Here is a 16,757-nt window from a genome sequence, read left to right on the forward strand (position 1 = left end):
AGCCTCTTACTGCTCTGCAGAGAGTCAGCCAGCTCCTCCTGCTTCATTCTCCTCAGGAAGAGCAGTGTGATGTTTAGAAAAGCCTCTGTGCTGCTCCTCCTCTGCTCTTCCTCCTCACTGTCCACCGCCTCCTCCTCCTCCCTCGGACTCTCTAAGCATTCTGGGTAATCCAGACTCAGAACCAGCTGGACTCTCTTCAGCTCCTTCTTCACAAAAGTGACAATGTTCTCCTCAAGCAGCTGCAACAGAATAACATTTGAATTAAACATTCTGAAAAATAATAATAATACTGTAATAATCAGATCCACTGGTCTAAAGAATGCAGCTTGAAGACCTCATCAACCAACAATCTTTATTTTACCAGGCAAGAAGTTAGTTAAAGGAGAATTTCATTTTTTTTTAACCTGGACCCATCTCCTGGCAATAATTATGATTTGGCCACTCACCCAGCGATGTCCGTGGCGTTTCTGGCCGTCCTAGCGTTGTTTTGAGATCAATAGCGTCCAAGTCAGTTGTAAAATGGAGCTGATTTGGGGCCAAGTGTGAGCCTGTCTTTCCTGCATCTAAATAGCTATTTTTATTCCCGTTTTCGCCACATATCGTCGTAATGTGGGATTCGAAATAATGAAGGTTATGCCAAACCCCACATAGGTTACGCTAAAACCACCACCGCAAAGCGTCCTACCTGTAGTTGGCCAGTCGGCATGAAAGTATCGCGGGACTTTACGAGACTTGGTGACCGAGTTCACGTTTGAGGCAATTTGATCCCTGGGAGACTCCAGGAAATGGCCTGGGGCGAAATATCACTCTGGTGGATGTTGAGGGATCACATTAGGGCTGCAACTAACGATTATTTTCATAATCGATTAATCTGTCGATTATTTTCTCGATTAATCGATTAGTTGTTTGGTCTATAAAATGTCAGAAAATGGTAGCAAATGACGATCAGTGTTTCCCAAAGCCCAAGATGACGCCCTCAAATGTCTTTGAGACATTTGAGAGTGTGTTTTGTCCACAACTCAAAGATAATATCAGTTTACTGTCACACAGGAGTAAAGAAACCAGAAAATATTCACATTTAAGAAGCTCGAATCAGAGAATTTAGACCTTTTCTCTTAAAATTGTACTCAAAACGATTAATCGATTATCAAAATAGTTGTCGATTAATTTTCTGTCGATCAACTAATCGATCAATCGATTAATCGTTGCAGCTCTAGATCACATTACGACGATATGTGGCGAAAACGGGAATAAAAATAGCTATTTAGATGCAGGAAAGACAGGCTCACACTTGGCCCCAAATCAGCTCCTATTTACAACTGACTTGGACGCTATTGATCTCAAAACAACGCTAGGACGGCCAGAAACGCCGCGGACATCGCTGGGTGAGTGGCCAAATCATAATTATTGCCAGGAGATGGGTCCAGGTTAAAAAAAAAACGAAATTCTCCTTTAAGAACAAATTCTTATCTACAATAATGACCAGGAAGTAGGCAAAAGACCTCCTGATGGAACAGGGTTTGGGGAAAAATAGTCTCAACGCCAGACCCATGAGAGTTGTTACGCTGATACACTACGTTACTGCATGCTGCAGATCTCTCTCTGGGTCTGGGACACTCCCCTCAGCCAGCTGGGGACGGAAGTGAACCGTTCACTTGGCCAGTGATTGGCCAGTGGTGGATTCAGTCTCCACCACTCAGTAACGACTTTGCAATCTGCGATCAGACGACACGGGAGTAGTGTTCTCTAGACTAGAGAGAGAGTGGCGTCAGCGGAGGACCAAAATGTGAGACTCATTAGCCAATGACCAAAATGTGAGACTCATTAGCCAATGAACAGCCAGGAATGGGTCTCGCGCTACTTTTGCATGCTAAAATAAAGCTGATAATGTACAATTTGATTCAAGGGGGGGAAAACCCTTTCAGAGTACAACACAAACTGTTTATTTTGCTGCAACTCGACAGTGCTGCTTAATCCAGGACCTTAATTCCTGGAACTCTTGAGAGTAAGAAACTGGTCCATTGGAGTGAATGGAGATGTCGGGACTCTTCTATCTAAATGGCTCTGCACGGGAGGCGCAGCCCATTTTTCGAACGGCTCTCTCATTGGTCCTATGACCTGTCACTCATTCAATTTCAACCCGCCTAGACCCGCCCTCAAACCCCAGCAGTGGCTGTGAAGTGGCACAGACTCATTTGTGTAGTATGCGGAGCGCAGGGATTCAACATAATATTTGAGTCTTGGGAGAGACTAGAGGAGAAACAACAACAACAACAACAGACCAGAGCCCTGTACTACGAAACTAGTTTAACAGATCCGCGATAAGTCCCTTTGATCTGGTTTGACTGAACAGGATCAAAGCTATCTAGTTAACTGATACTACGACGCTGGTTTTTTACTAGGTAAGTGGACCTGGGATCTGCCTGTGCACGCGCACGTTTTTCGCTCGTGCACAGGCGCGCGTCCACGCGAAAGAGGTGCGCTAGCCAATCACATTATGAACAGCTGAGTTGATCCACGCCCACACCCATTTCCACACCCATTTCCTCATTCAGCGCAGCCACAGTGTGATCAGAGTTTTAGCGGATATTTAATCTATCCGCGATTTAATGTCAGAATGAAAATCCGCGTTGGATAGTCTGCTGAAGGGCTGTCTAAAGCAGCAGCTTGTATTCACATCAGTCATTTGATTTTGATCAGCGATTTCTGTCTGATACAGCTGCATACATTGATACAGCAGCAACAAATGTAAATGTGTAATCTCAGTCTATACATTTCCACAATCTGTAAGCCTATTTAGACCATAGATTTAGAAACGCATGCTCAATGAATAATGATCTCTATCACTCATGTGTGTGGTTGCACTGATCGAATAATTCATATATAAAATAGCCTAGTATAAAGCCTAATAGCCTACTATAAAAGAGAAAACTGCTGAACTGAATTGAGGCGATGCGGGCATAGTTATCATTGATAAAAACTAGCCTATTTTTGCTCATATATTGGCATACAGCCTACAGGACACAGTTCCAGCTGAAAGATGCAAGAATAGCCTGCATATTTAGTATTGGGGCTATCCATATTTATCCCATATCTATATTATATGTATAGGCTTTTCTGGCATGTAGGAGAATATCACCCTCACTCCATTTGAGGGTCCATTCATGATATGCGCCGCGGTGATTAATAGTGATCATATTTCTCCACGCATCGTTGAGCTGTTAACACATTGACTGCCAGACGTTTTTTTTTGCTGTAGCTAGCTTCTGCCAAGCCGTTTTTTGAGGATTATGGCTCATTTTATAAGAGCCGAGGATTCGTTTCAGCTTGGAGTTTGTGAACATACAATATCTCAAAAGTACTAATAGAATGTGTACTTTCTCTGTCTAAAAGAGTTAGTTTGTAGAGTTAGTAGTTATGTAAGCATTAGCAGTTGAATACAGCATGGTTTTAGCGTGAAAAAGAATATTCAGAGATAAACGGCTTTTTGTGAAATTGGATGGAACTGTCACTTTAACCATTCATTTTTGGCTCTCTCTCTCTCTCTCTCCCTCCCCCTCTCGCTCTCTCTCTCTCTCTCCCTCCCTCTCGCTCTCCCTCCCTCTCTCTCTCTCTCTCTCTCTCTCTCTCTCTCCCTCCCTCTCGAGTTGCTTCAACTCCGCCCTCCGTGGGCGGACAAGCTTGTCACCAGTCAGTGCTTTGCTGCTCTCCTGTGCCTGTCTGGCCTGTCTGCACGGCCGCTGTTTGAGGAAGTCGGGATGGACTCGCTTGTTTGGAGTTTTGGTTGAGAGAAGCTTTTGCGATTCTGGTCATATTTATGCTGCGTGTTTCAAAGTGTGTTCCTCCACCTGTTATCTATCACCCGATCATAGTAGATCGGCTGAATCTATTATGTAAATTTGCAATCCCGCATCGCCAGCAATCAGCGCGAAAAGGAGAATGGCTGGGCTGAGAATGGCTTGACAAGTTAAAAAAATGCTTTCCTTTCTCTAGCAAGGAGAGCACTGTTGCCACTTAGTGGGTCGGTGGAATGGGTTGTAAACGTTCGGTGGCTCCAATAATTATATAAGAGATGTAAAAGGCTTAGATGCACAACCCACCGTCAAAAAAAAAAAATCGATGCCAAAAACGTGTAAACACGTTGTTGGCAGGGAACAGCTGGATTCTGAAAACGTGTTCATACGTTGTTGGCAGGGAATGTGTTAAGACATAAAGTGGTAAGTAGGCTTAATTTAATTATGTAGCCTACAGAGCCACAAATGTTTTTCTTGTTATATTCTCAGTTGACTGCAATCTATTTTTCATATGGCGATCTTATATGAACGGTGAGTGACTCCAGAGAGCCGATTATATGGGTCTGTCATGGATTTTGATCTTATCCTCTGAAGCTAACCTGGTCGCGACCAGGTTAGCTTTGCAGCGTCAGTTGCCATGGTGATTGAAAGTTAACTTGCTTTGTAGTACGGCTAAACCAGGTTTAAACTCAAACTTACTCGGATAAGGCATTAAACTAGCTTCGTAGTACAGGCTACAGAGTAGTTGTTTTGTAATTCAGTAGCTGCAGTAAAATGTGTTTTTATTTTACATTTACACACCATAAATATGGAGTCTAGGTCTGTTTGAAGCTCCTGGACAGACTGACCACTGGGAACCTCTGACCTCTCCTGGTGGACTCTGTAGAACACATGAAGTATTAGGTCATATAATGTCACGCACACACACACACACACACACACACACACACACACACACACACACACACACACACACACACAGTGAAATCCACTGTAAATTAGGGATGCACGATATGGATTTTTTTCAGCCGATACGATAACCGATAAATATCTGCTTCTCCTGGCCAATAACGGATACAATAACCGATAATTATTTCACATCTTTGTATTTAAAGAAATAAGTTCTTAACCTGTATTTTATGCACACCTGGGGTGACAAAAGACAGATGTGTTGAGCAAAGATGGGTGATTTAAAAGACTATTCCATAGCTCTGACCTAACCAAATCTAACTGACATCACTACTGTGAACACAAAACAAAGAGCAATTCTGATGTAATATATATGATTGTTTTAGTAAAGTATCACTCAATTAAACAATACAAAAAATAAAGGCTTTTATTGAACTGAACCGCTTAGTCTGCAGATAAAACACAATGACAAAAGGCAGCCTACTAATTTAGACTTGTATTGTCATGTTACTGATCTGTTTGAATTTTGCATTGGGGTCAGTTCTATTGAAGTGAATGGGGAAGACATGGAAAGATTAAAGATGAAAGAAAAGACACTATGTGATGTTGACAGATTTTTTTAATGTAATGTGTGTGTTTGTTTTCCTTATTATTGGTCTCCAAACAGATGATGGTTCTGTCCAGTTCTGCATATAGCTCAACTCAAAAGTCCCTATTTGGTTTATAGTGGGACTCCTGGTTAGCTTAATAATGTTAGTGGATTGGATTTTGGAGTTCATACTCCCAGAGCTGGAGTAAACCATATACAATCATCTTTACCTGAAATGAAACGTCCAGGGATTGTGTGTTTTAAGTGCTTTGAATACGGGGATGTTTTGCAAAATAATGGCATTTTAAACATGCGATACAAAGATGCGATTAATCGCGATTAACTATAGTTAATCGCAAGATTAATCGCGATTAAGAAAAGTAATCGTTTGACAGCCCTAGTTGTTATCATCTGAAACTGTGGAACAGCCACACTGCCGGCAGCCATGTTTGGCTCTAGTGCGCCTGGCACCAGGTGCAGCTGTGACGTCACGAGCTCATGCAAAATGGCCATATTGGATGATAATGTATCGGTCCGTTAAATATGGTGCATTCCTACTGTAAATGCTGCTATGATTATTGGATGTGATGTTTTGAGAGAAGAAACTAAATCAACAGAGTATCATGACTTCTTTCCTCTGTTCAGTAGAATCAAATAAACTCATCTGTTTTCAGTTCTTACCTTTGCTCAGTAGACTGCTGTCCATCTTTGAAACTAATAGGACGATCCATAGACCAGTCACTCTTCATGGACACACAGCTGGGTACAGGGGAGTCTGCTCTCTCCTGCTGGATCCTGCTAAGGATTGATAAAACAGGGTGGTGGCAGTAAACATGTTAGAGAAGCAGGGTTTTGACCAGTAGGTTGCCAGTTTGAATCCCAGTACCAACTTTCAAAGTCAGAGTGAATGATTCTTTCTCCACCCTGTGCAACTACCACCACTCGACCTTGAGCAAAGATCTCAACCCCCAGACGGATCTGGTAGCTGCTCAGTGACCACCAGGGGGCTAGCTCAGGGTTTGACCAAGGGGCAAGCCCACCACCTTTCCCCTGAAGATGCGGAAGTCTTTGTTTAAGCTGTAATTCCTTGAATGGCCACTTGAGGCAGGACTCAGAAGTCCCGTCGTTCCTGTTAAAATGCCCCAACAGTAATTAAACATCTTTACAGCCTGGACCGAAACACGGTTTTGGTCTATATAGCTAATTTCACCTTTTCATAACAACTGTAGGAGGGTCAATTTTTGCATAACTCAGCCGTTTACATTTAATAAAGGTTTAAAGTTATGCATAATTAAGGCGTGGCCCGGTTGAGTGACAGGCGGCCATACTGCCACTGGATAGTGCTTTATGGTTAGTTGTTGTCTGAGCTCTGGTCGTGTTTGTGGTGTTGCAGTCTTTTTGTCCATTTGATCCTGCAGCTGTAGCCGTGTCTCCTGCAAACAAAACCTATCTGACACATTTTAATCTCATCTGTTTTGGAGTCTGGTCTGTCTGGTTATGCCAGCGAGCTAATCCAGCTCACGAAGCAGAGACGCAGACCGTACTGACCGGCTGCACTCCTGTGTTAGTTAGCGATAATAACAATACGACGTCCAGTCGGATATTTTCAAAATAAAACGATTCTGCACAAGTATGAAGCACACAGAAACTACAGTATGAAGACAAAGCTGATGTGAAATGTCTATTTTATCCTCTTTTTTATTTTCTTATGTCATCCTCATCATCATTTTATGTGAAGCACTTTGAACTGCATCTGTGTATGAAATGTGCTATACAAATAAACTTGACTTGACTTGACTATGTCTGTTCAGTAGAATCAAATAATAAACTTGTCTGTTTTCAGTTCTTACCTTTGCTCAGTAGGCTGCTGTCCATCTTTGATATCAGGTGGATGATCCATAGACCGGTCACTCTTCATGGACACACAGCTGGGTACAGGGGAGTCTGCTCTCTCCTGCTGAACTGGCCTTCAACACAACAGAGACAGACAGAGCTTTGACTCTGGATAATGGTCACTGCTGAGCTGTAATGGTGTCACTGTTGAGATGTAATGTCACTGCTGAGCTGTATTTTTATTTTTTATTTTTTTTCAAATATTTCCTGATTTTTTATCCCATTTTTATCCCCCATTAGTGCTAACGTAATTTCTTTATCCTGGTTGCTACTCCACCCTCTGCCAATCTGGGGAGAGCCGAAACTGGCTCCATGCTTCCTCCGAGACATGGGCAGTTAGCCAGCCGCTTCTTTTCACCTGACAGAGGAAGCTTCACCGGTAGGACATAGCACGTGGGAGGTTCACGCTATTCCAACAGGTTCCCCTCCCTCTGAACAGGTGCCCTTAACTCATTGAGTGCCAGCCACTTTTGGAGAACGGACGCTCCCAGTGCCAGAGTTTCAGAGCGTTTTCAGTGATTTCTCGAGGCCCACAGAATATTGTGTGATATTACTATGTAAACACCGAACACGCACAAAGAACGATGAGACTCTCTTCTATCATCTGCAAAAAAAAGTTTATTGATACCATTTTCCGTTCTTTAGTTATGAGCCGGAGAAGATAGGTTGTTTTGAGCAAAAAGACACGTTTCAATTTAGAATCTCAGATATTCAGCCTTTTGTGAAAGGAAGCATTTCAAGCACATCATTGACTCTGAAGCTAATATTTTCTAATGTGACACCTCAAAAATAATTTCCTTCAATAAAAGAGTGAAAACAAAGGAATTTTGTTTGGCCAAATAATATTTTTTAGCTGCAACCAGCAGCGCTGGCCCCTGCGTGCGCAGACCCTACACCTTCTTGCTGGTCTTGATTTACTGCTGGTGGGCATCAGATAGCCTATTCTAGCTTGTTTGCCTGTCTCTGTGCATCAGCCTGCTGCTGCCTGGGTCTGTGTCAATGGTTGTATGCTGTAGTGCCCTGCGTGCCCCACCCCCCTCCTCCTCCTCCTCCTCCTCCGAGTGGAGTCCGAGTGGGAGTGTCTCTCTGGGGCTCTGCTGCGAGTGCGTTTGCTCTGCACTGAAAAGTCCGCTGCACCCCGCTTTTTCACAGCCTGTCGCCCGCTCCCAGCTGAGAATAATGTAACTTTTCAGAAAGACGCTGGTGTCGGCAACTAAATCATATGGAGGGGCTATCGCAGCGGACACGGATGGGGCTCAATTGTGGCAGCAGATGACTGCTGTTCACAGGCACAGCTAACGTTATGCTTCACGCATATCGATGCGATTTCCGTTTCCCCATTACTTCTTCTCTCTTTTTTCCTCGCCTTTCTCTAATCTGGAGAGCACTGTCGCCACCTAATGGGTCCCTAAAATAGCTTTTACACATTCAACAGCCACCATACTTTCACAGGAGATGGATCTGGCTTTGATGCACGTCCCACCGTCAAAAAACGCAATTGACGAACATACTCGTCCTTGGCACTCAATGAGTTAACGACCAGAGGAGGAACCACATTAGCAACCAGGATATTGCATGTTTTTGTGAAGGGGGTTCCTATATGAGGGAAACCCCCGGGAGGCACGGGGAGAACATGCAAACTCCACACAGAAGGGCCCTTTTGGCGACCCCACCCGGGCGGTGGGCACTCGAGGACATGCGGACGGGCACACATTCCTTCAGCGTTCACATCGTCCCAGGTGGGAATCAAACCCACGACCTTCGAGCTGTGAGGCGATAGCGCTTACCACTACACCACCGTACCTCCCACTGTTGAGTTGTAATGATGTCACTGTTGAGATGTAATGATGTCACTGCTGGTAATGATGTCACTGCTAAGCTGTACTGATGTCACTGCTGAGCTGTAATGATGTCACTGCTGAGCTGTAATGTCACTGCTAAGCTGTAATGATGTCACTGCTAAGCTGTACTGATGTCACTGCTGAGCTGTAATGATGTCACTGCTGAGCTGTAATGTCACTGCTAAGCTGTAATGATGTCACTGCTAAGCTGTAATGATGTCACTGCTGAGCTGTAATGATGTCACTGCTGAGCTGTAATGATGTCACTGCTAAGCTGTAATGATGTCACTGCTGAGCTGTAATGATGTCACTGCTAAGCTGTAATGATGTCACTGCTGAGCTGTAATGATGTCACTGCTGAGCTGTAATGATGTCACTGCTGAGCTGTAATGATGTCACTGCTAATGATGCCACTACTAAGCTGTAATTATGTCACTGCTAAGCTGTAATGATGTCACTGCTGAGCTGTTTTGGAGTCTGGTCCGTCTGGTTATGCCAGTGAGCTAATCCAGCTCACGAAGCAGAGACGCAGACCACACTGACCGGCTGCACTCCTGTGTTAGTTAGCGATAATAACAATAGGACGTCCAGTCGGATATTTTCAAAATAAAACGATTCTGCACAAGTATAAAGCACACAGAAACTACAGTATAAAGACAAAGCTGTTGTGAAATGTCTATTTTATCCTCTTTTTTTATTTTCTTATGTCATCCTCATCATCATCTTATATGAAGCACTTTGAACTGCATCTGTGTATGAAATGTGCTATACAAATAAACTTGACTTGACTTGACTTGACTATGTCTGTTCAGTAGAATCAAATAATAAACTTGTCTGTTTTCAGTTCTTACCTTTGCTCAGTAGGCTGCTGTCCATCTTTGATATCAGGAGGATGATCCATAGACCGGTCACTCTTCATGGACACACAGCTGGGTACAGGGGAGTCTGCTCTCTTCTGCTGGATCCTGCTAAGGATTGATAAAACAGGGTGGTGGCAGTAAACATGTTAGAGAAGCAGGGTTTTGACCAGTAGGTTGCCGGTTTGAATCCCAATAACAACTTTGAAAGTCAACTTTGATGTAAGTCTTTCTCCACCCTGTGAAACTACCAACAACTAGACCTTGAGCAAAGATCTCAACCCCTAGACTGTTCTGGTAGCTGCTCAGTACAACAACAGCAGAAGGCTGTTGTTGTACTGAGCAGCTCTGGTATGAATATATGTAACTATGGATGTGAGGCAGAGCAATGCTGCAAAAGAAAATATGTTAAAGTCCCTGGAAACCAAAATCCACAAAAACGTTCTAACTATGTTATGGAGGGTCTTATGTTAGTAATTGTGTGCCTCAGAAATTATTATACATTACTTTCAACCCAAAGCCTTAAAATCGACACTTTTCTACAAGATTCTACAAGGTACTTTCTCATTGAAGACAGCAGTGCGCGAGGTGCTAAAATGCAGGAGCTTATGACGCCATAAGCTCTATATAACCTTTGTACACGCGCGCAACCCGCCCATCCGTTCTTTGCCCCCACAGCGCTCGCTCAGTGTCTGTCTGTCTGTCTCCCTCCCACTCTGTGTGCTGTGTGTCGAGCACTATGCTGCTCTCTCTCTCTCTCTCTCTCTCTCTCTCTCTCTCTCTCTCAGCATAGTGCTCGACACACAGCCTGGTGACGCGAGGTTACTCACACACACACACACACACACACAGTAGCGCTGTGCACTCGCAGAGCAGAGATCTCTTCCTCTCAGTACGCTATGCGCGGAGCAACGTGCGAACACACACACACACACACACACACCCCATCTATCTCTATCAGAGGTCTCCTCCGAGAGAGAGAGAGAGACCTGCTGCAGACGGGACACGCCCACACAGTCCGCGGGAGAAAATACACTCTAAAAACTAATTGATTCTCATGACTTTTGCCATGACTGTCAAACCTAAATTTATATACTTTGCGATGTACATCATCGTTCAAATTTGGCTGGTGGCTTATTAACATAGGGTCCTGTGATGTGATGAACTCAAAATGCTAAATAATAAAGAAATATTTCTGGTTTCCAGGGACTTTAAGCAAAACCCTTCTGGAATCTGGATAGTTAATTGTAATAAAAGAATAAACTAAATCAACAGAGTATGATGACTTCTTTCCTCTGTTAGAATCAAATAAACTCATCTGTTTTCAGTTCTTACCTTTGCTCAGTAGACTGCTGTCCATCTTTGAAACTAATAGGATGATCCATAGAAAAGTCACTCTTCATGGACACACAGCTGGGTACAGGGGAGTCTGCTCTCTTCTGCTGGATCCTGCTAAGGATGGATCAAACAGGGTGGTGGCAGTAAACATGTTAGAGAAGCAGGGTTTTGACCAGTAGGTTGCCAGTTTGAATCCCAGTACCAACTTTCAAAGTCAGAGTGAATGATTCTTTCTCCACCCTGTGCAACTACCACCACTCGACCTTGAGCAAAGATCTCAACCCCCAGACGGATCTGGTAGCTGCTCAGTGACCACCAGGGGGCTAGCTCAGGGTTTGACCAAGGGGCAAGCCCACCACCTTTCTCCTGAAGATGCATAAGTCTTTGTTTAAGCTGTAATTCCTCGAATGGCCACTTGAGGCAGGACTCAGAAGTCCCGTCGTTCCTGTTAAAATGCCCCAACAGTAATTAAACATCTTTACAGCCTGGACCGAAACACGGTTTTGGTCTATATAGCTAATTTCACCTTTTCATAACAACTGTAGGGGGGTGAATTTTTGCATAACTCAGCCGTTTACATTTAATAAAGGTTTAAAGTTATGCATAATTAAGGGCGTGGCCCGGTTGAGTGACAGGCGGCCATACTGCCACTGGATAGTGCTTTATGGTTAGTTGTTGTCTGAGCTCTGGTCGTGTTTGTGGTGTTGCAGTCTTTTTGTTAATTTGATCCTGCAGCTGTAGCCTTGTCTCCTGCATACAAAACCATTGTCTGACACATTTTAATCTCATCTGTTTTGGAGTCTGGTCCGTCTGGTTATGCCAGCGAGCTAATCCAGCTCACGAAGCAGAGACGCAGACCGCACCGACCGGCTGCACTCCTGTGTTAGTTAGCGATAATAACAATACGACGTCGTCGGATATTTTCAAAATAAAATGATTCTGCACAAGTATAAAGCACACAGAAGCCATTGAAAACGTTTTATTTTGCTATTTCCCTCCCTTTCTGTGTGTGCATGATGCGGGGGGAGAGATTGACAGCACGCTGTGGCACACACACTCAGTCATATCGTGAGCAGTGTGAATCTGTTTTTGACAACTTGTTAGTCAGCGCCCGGCACACCCCCCCCCCCCCCCCCCCTCACACCCCAATTTAAAAAACTCAACAGATCTATACGAATCACACAAATGACCTATTTTGGATTAAAAACTGCGAATTTTGCCGAAAGGTGACAAGTTTGCACCCCTGCTTACCTTTGCTCAGTAGACTGCTGTCCATCTTTGAAATTCCTAGGATGAGTCATAGACCAGTCACTCTTCATGGACACACAGCTGGGTACAGGGGAGTCTGCTCTCTCCTGCTGGACTGGCCTTCAACACAACAGAGACAGACAGAGCTTTGACTCAGGATAATGAAGGGTTAAATGATGTCACTGCTGAGATGTAATGATGTCACTGCAATGATGTCACTGCTAAGCTGTAATGATGTCACTGCTAAGCTGTAATGATGTCACTGCTGAGCTGTAATGATGTCACTGCTAAGCTGTAATGATGTCACTGCTAAGCTGTAATGATGTCACTGCTAAGCTGTAATGATGTCAGTGCTGAGCTGTAATGATGTCACTGCTGAGCTGAAATATTGTCACTGCTAAGCTGTAATGATGTCAGTGCTGAGCTGTAATGATGTCACTGCTGAGCTGTAATGATGTCACTGCTGAGCTGTAATGATGTCAGTGCTGAGCTGTAATGATGTCACTGCTGAGCTGTAATGATGTCACTGCTGAGTTGTAATGATGTCACTGCTAAGCTGTAATGATGTCACTGCTAAGCTGTAATGATGTCACTGTTGAGATGTAATGATGTCACTGCTGAGCTGTAATGATGTCATTGTTGAGATGTAATGATGTCACTGCTGAGCTGTAATGATGTCACTGCTGTGCTGTAATGATGTCACTGCTGAGCTGTAATGATGTCACTGCTGAGCTGTGAGATAGAGAACAGTTATCTCATCTTACCTCCTAGCTTTGGTCCGGCTGTCATGTTCCTCAGACAGAGAGAGCCCCTCCTCTCTCTCCTCACACTGACTCATAGTGGAGCCAACAACACCTTCACACAAACACACCAACATGCTGTTAGCTGCACTCAGTCATTACTACAAGCTGTTATTACAGGATACATTTACAAAAACATACACAGCTAACTTCAACTAGCTAATTTCATTGGTAAAATAGCTGTTGAATTCAACATATTGCTATAATCAGAGCGAAATATAAACAATATAAACACATATTGCATAATTGCACCTCAAATTAGGTCAACAAACACTTTGATGATGTCAACTCGGACAGACTGGAGATCTGAAATGATACCCGAATGTAATTCCGACCTCGACAAGCGTTCAAATCATTTTTTACAGGTCAGAGCTAATTTTTCCAGTGTTCCAAGTTGTCTTGAATGCGGTATTAGACTCGGGGGATTGGCAGCCATCTTGGATTTGAGGTCAAATCTGACTTCCCTCCACATCTGAAAATAAACCTTATGGTAGATATTCACTCACTATGTGAGAAATTTCATGCTTTTCTCAAAAGGTGCACAACTGTTATGAACATTACATACATTTGAACATTAGACCCATGGGATCAGCGGCCATCTTGGATTTGAGGTCAAATCTTACTTCCTTTGAATTGCCTCTGTGTATGAAATGTGCTATACAAATAAACTTGACTTGACTTGACTTCCCTTCCCTCCACATCTGAAAATAAGCATTATGGTATTCAATAACTATGTGAGAAATGTCATGCTTCTCTAAAAAAAAACTGTGCAAAATTATTGTGGTTATCCACTGTCTTATTTTTATTTACCTTCAACTACCAACCAACTCTTTTTTGTGGCAATTTCATCTCCATATTTGCAACAGTCAAATGTTTAGCCGAACATCGATTGCATCTCAGCCTGTCCTGGAGGAGGGTCACCAGTTGGGCTCTATGTTTGGCCTCTAAGCTGCATCGGCCCTCACAAGGTTCCTCCTCTCCTTTAAGGTGAGGCAATCCAGGGGCTATAAGTTCACAGGTGGAAAGTTTTTCTTGTGGCCGTGGGGTTGTGGGGTTGTGGGGGTTGGGGGTTGTGGGGTTGGGGGGTCGTGGGGTTGTGGGGCTTGTGGGGTTGGGGGGTTGTGGGGTTGTGGGGTTTGTGGGGGTTGGGGGGTTGTGGGGGTGTGGGGTTGTGGGGGTGTGGGGTTGTGGGGGTTGTGGGGGTTGTGGGGTTGTGGGGGTTGTGGGGTTGTGGGGGTGTGGGGTTGTGGGGGTTGTGGGGTTGGGGGGGTTGTGGGGTTGTGGGGTTGGGGGGGTTGTGGGGTTGTGGGGGTTGTGGGGTTGGGGGGTTGTGGGGGTTGTGGGGTTGTGGGGGTGTGGGGTTGTGGGGTTGGGGGGGTTGTGGGGGTGTGGGGTTGTGGGGGTTGTGGGGTTGTGGGGTTGGGGGGTTGTGGGGGTTGTGGGGTTGTGGGGGTGTGGGGGTTGTGGGGGTGTGGGGGTTGTGGGGGTGTGGGGTTGTGGGGGTTGTGGGGGTTGTGGGGTTGTGGGGGTGTGGGGTTGTGGGGGTTGTGGGGGTTGTGGGGTTGTGGGGGTTGTGGGGTTGTGGGGGTTGTGGGGTTGTGGGGGTGTGGGGTTGTGGGGGTTGTGGGGTTGGGGGGTTGTGGGGTTGTGGGGGTTGTGGGGGTTGTGGGGTTGTGGGGGTTGTGGGGTTGTGGGGGTTGTGGGGGTTGTGGGGTTGTGGGGGTTGTGGGGTTGTGGGGGTGTGGGGTTGTGGGGGTTGTGGGGTTGTGGGGGTTGTGGGGTTGTGGGGGTTGTGGGGTTGTGGGGTTGTGGGGGTGTGGGGTTGTGGGGGTGTGGGGTTGGGGGGTTGGGGGGGTTGTGGGGTTGTGGGGGTGTGGGGTTGTGGGGGTGTGGGGTTGTGGGGGTTGTGGGGTTGTGGGGTTGTGGGGGTTGTGGGGTTGTGGGGTTGTGGGGTTGTGGGGGTTGTGGGGTTGTGGGGTTGGGGGGGTTGTGGGGTTGGGGGGGTATTTCTCTGCCTGGGCTCCACTTCTCATATCTTTGTGGGAGGGGGAGTGGGGACTGGGGTAGTCGGTGCCGGGGTAGGTCAGAGTGGTTTAGGTTAGGCTGCAGATTAGCCGTGATCGTATAGTGTTCAGGCTAAGATTAGACTAGATTAGAGTAGGTCAGGACAGGGCAGACTAGGCGGTAGATTAGTTAGATTTCTTCTGTGCTAGTTAGTTCTGGTTAAGGTTAGACTAGTCAGAATGTCTACAGTTGACTGATTGAGTAGCAGCTGTGCCAAAGGGAGATAATCCAGTACTATCGTTTGTCGTCTATTCAGTGGCATCATAACGCCAGGTAATTATTATATATGATAATATGATAATTGGAGTACCAAATTTCAATTTTGCTTAATATATGACCCATATTGTGATATACATTATGTTTCTAAACTGACCCGTGACTATTCGTGATACTGATTTCAACCATATCGCCCAGCCCCAGACAGTATACCCTGTCTATAATATACCCTGTCTATTCTGCTCTCTCACAGCTATGTATTTATCTATGTGTTTGCCAGTGTAGGAATTTAGCCAGGGGCCACACACACACACACACACACACACACACACACACACACACACACACACACACACACACACACACACACACACACACACACAGGGCAAAAATGCCCCCAAGAAATCTCACATTAATTCCCCTAAAAAACATGATCATGAGGCAAAAATTGCCCCCAATATTTTGATAATTGTATTTTCATTCAATACATTTAAATCCCATCTGTATCACACTCAGCACCTGCAAGCTGGATGCCAGAAGACAACGATGAAGAACACACACAAACAGCGCTGTTGTTCACACTACACTTTAGCAACTTTATGCATTAATTACTATTTTTAAAGTGCCCCCAAAATGTTGTTAAAGCCTCCAATTTTTAGACCGTGAGGTCAGGGGTCATTATATTATATACTATATAATTAAATGACGAGTGAGAATAGACCCTTTTTACGTGGGCCATTTTGTGTGAAAAAGGCAGAATAAACACAGGTGCAAGCAAAACACTAATGAGGGTTTCCAAATTCCAATCAAAAGTTTGAAACCGTCATTAGTGTTTTGCTTGCACCTGTGTTTACCCTGCCTTTTCGACACAAAATGGGCCCCGTGAGAAGGGTCTATGAGAGTGCATGTAAAATCTGTCTGACGTCACAGTCTGCAATATCAAAATGGTTTCTGACTGAAGAGCGACATGTGACAAGAAGTTCTTCCATTTTACTATAGCAAGAGATGATATAGCCTCAACGCATTGAGGCTAACTGACTCAAGAGTATGATTTATTCTAAAACCAACATTTGTTGTCTATCTTTTAGAGAGAGACAGAGAGAGAGAGAGAGAGAGAGAGAGAGAGAAGACAGACTGCTTATTCTCCTCTGTCAGTTCTAGGTGTGTTCATTTGATATGACGGTGCGCGCGCGGCCTCATAACTTCAG

The 16,757-nt window shown here is 44.7% G+C and overlaps 1 protein-coding gene across 1 annotated transcript in view; it reads right to left on the minus strand.

Moving 5' to 3' along the window:
- LOC310794544 (NLR family CARD domain-containing protein 3-like) overlaps window positions 1–16,757 on the minus strand; it is a gene marked incomplete at its 5' end in the record, with an annotated part of 243,770 nt that overhangs the window by 146,949 nt on the left and 80,064 nt on the right. The window contains one exon of the mRNA XM_083656514.1: window positions 11–239. Coding sequence (XP_083512640.1) covers window positions 11–239 — 229 coding nt within the window. The remainder of the gene's footprint in view (window positions 1–10; window positions 240–16,757) is intronic.

Source organism: Poromitra crassiceps, assembly GCF_964638095.1.
Source record: "Poromitra crassiceps genome assembly, chromosome: 20".
In the NCBI taxonomy this organism is placed as follows: domain Eukaryota; kingdom Metazoa; phylum Chordata; class Actinopteri; order Beryciformes; family Melamphaidae; genus Poromitra; species Poromitra crassiceps.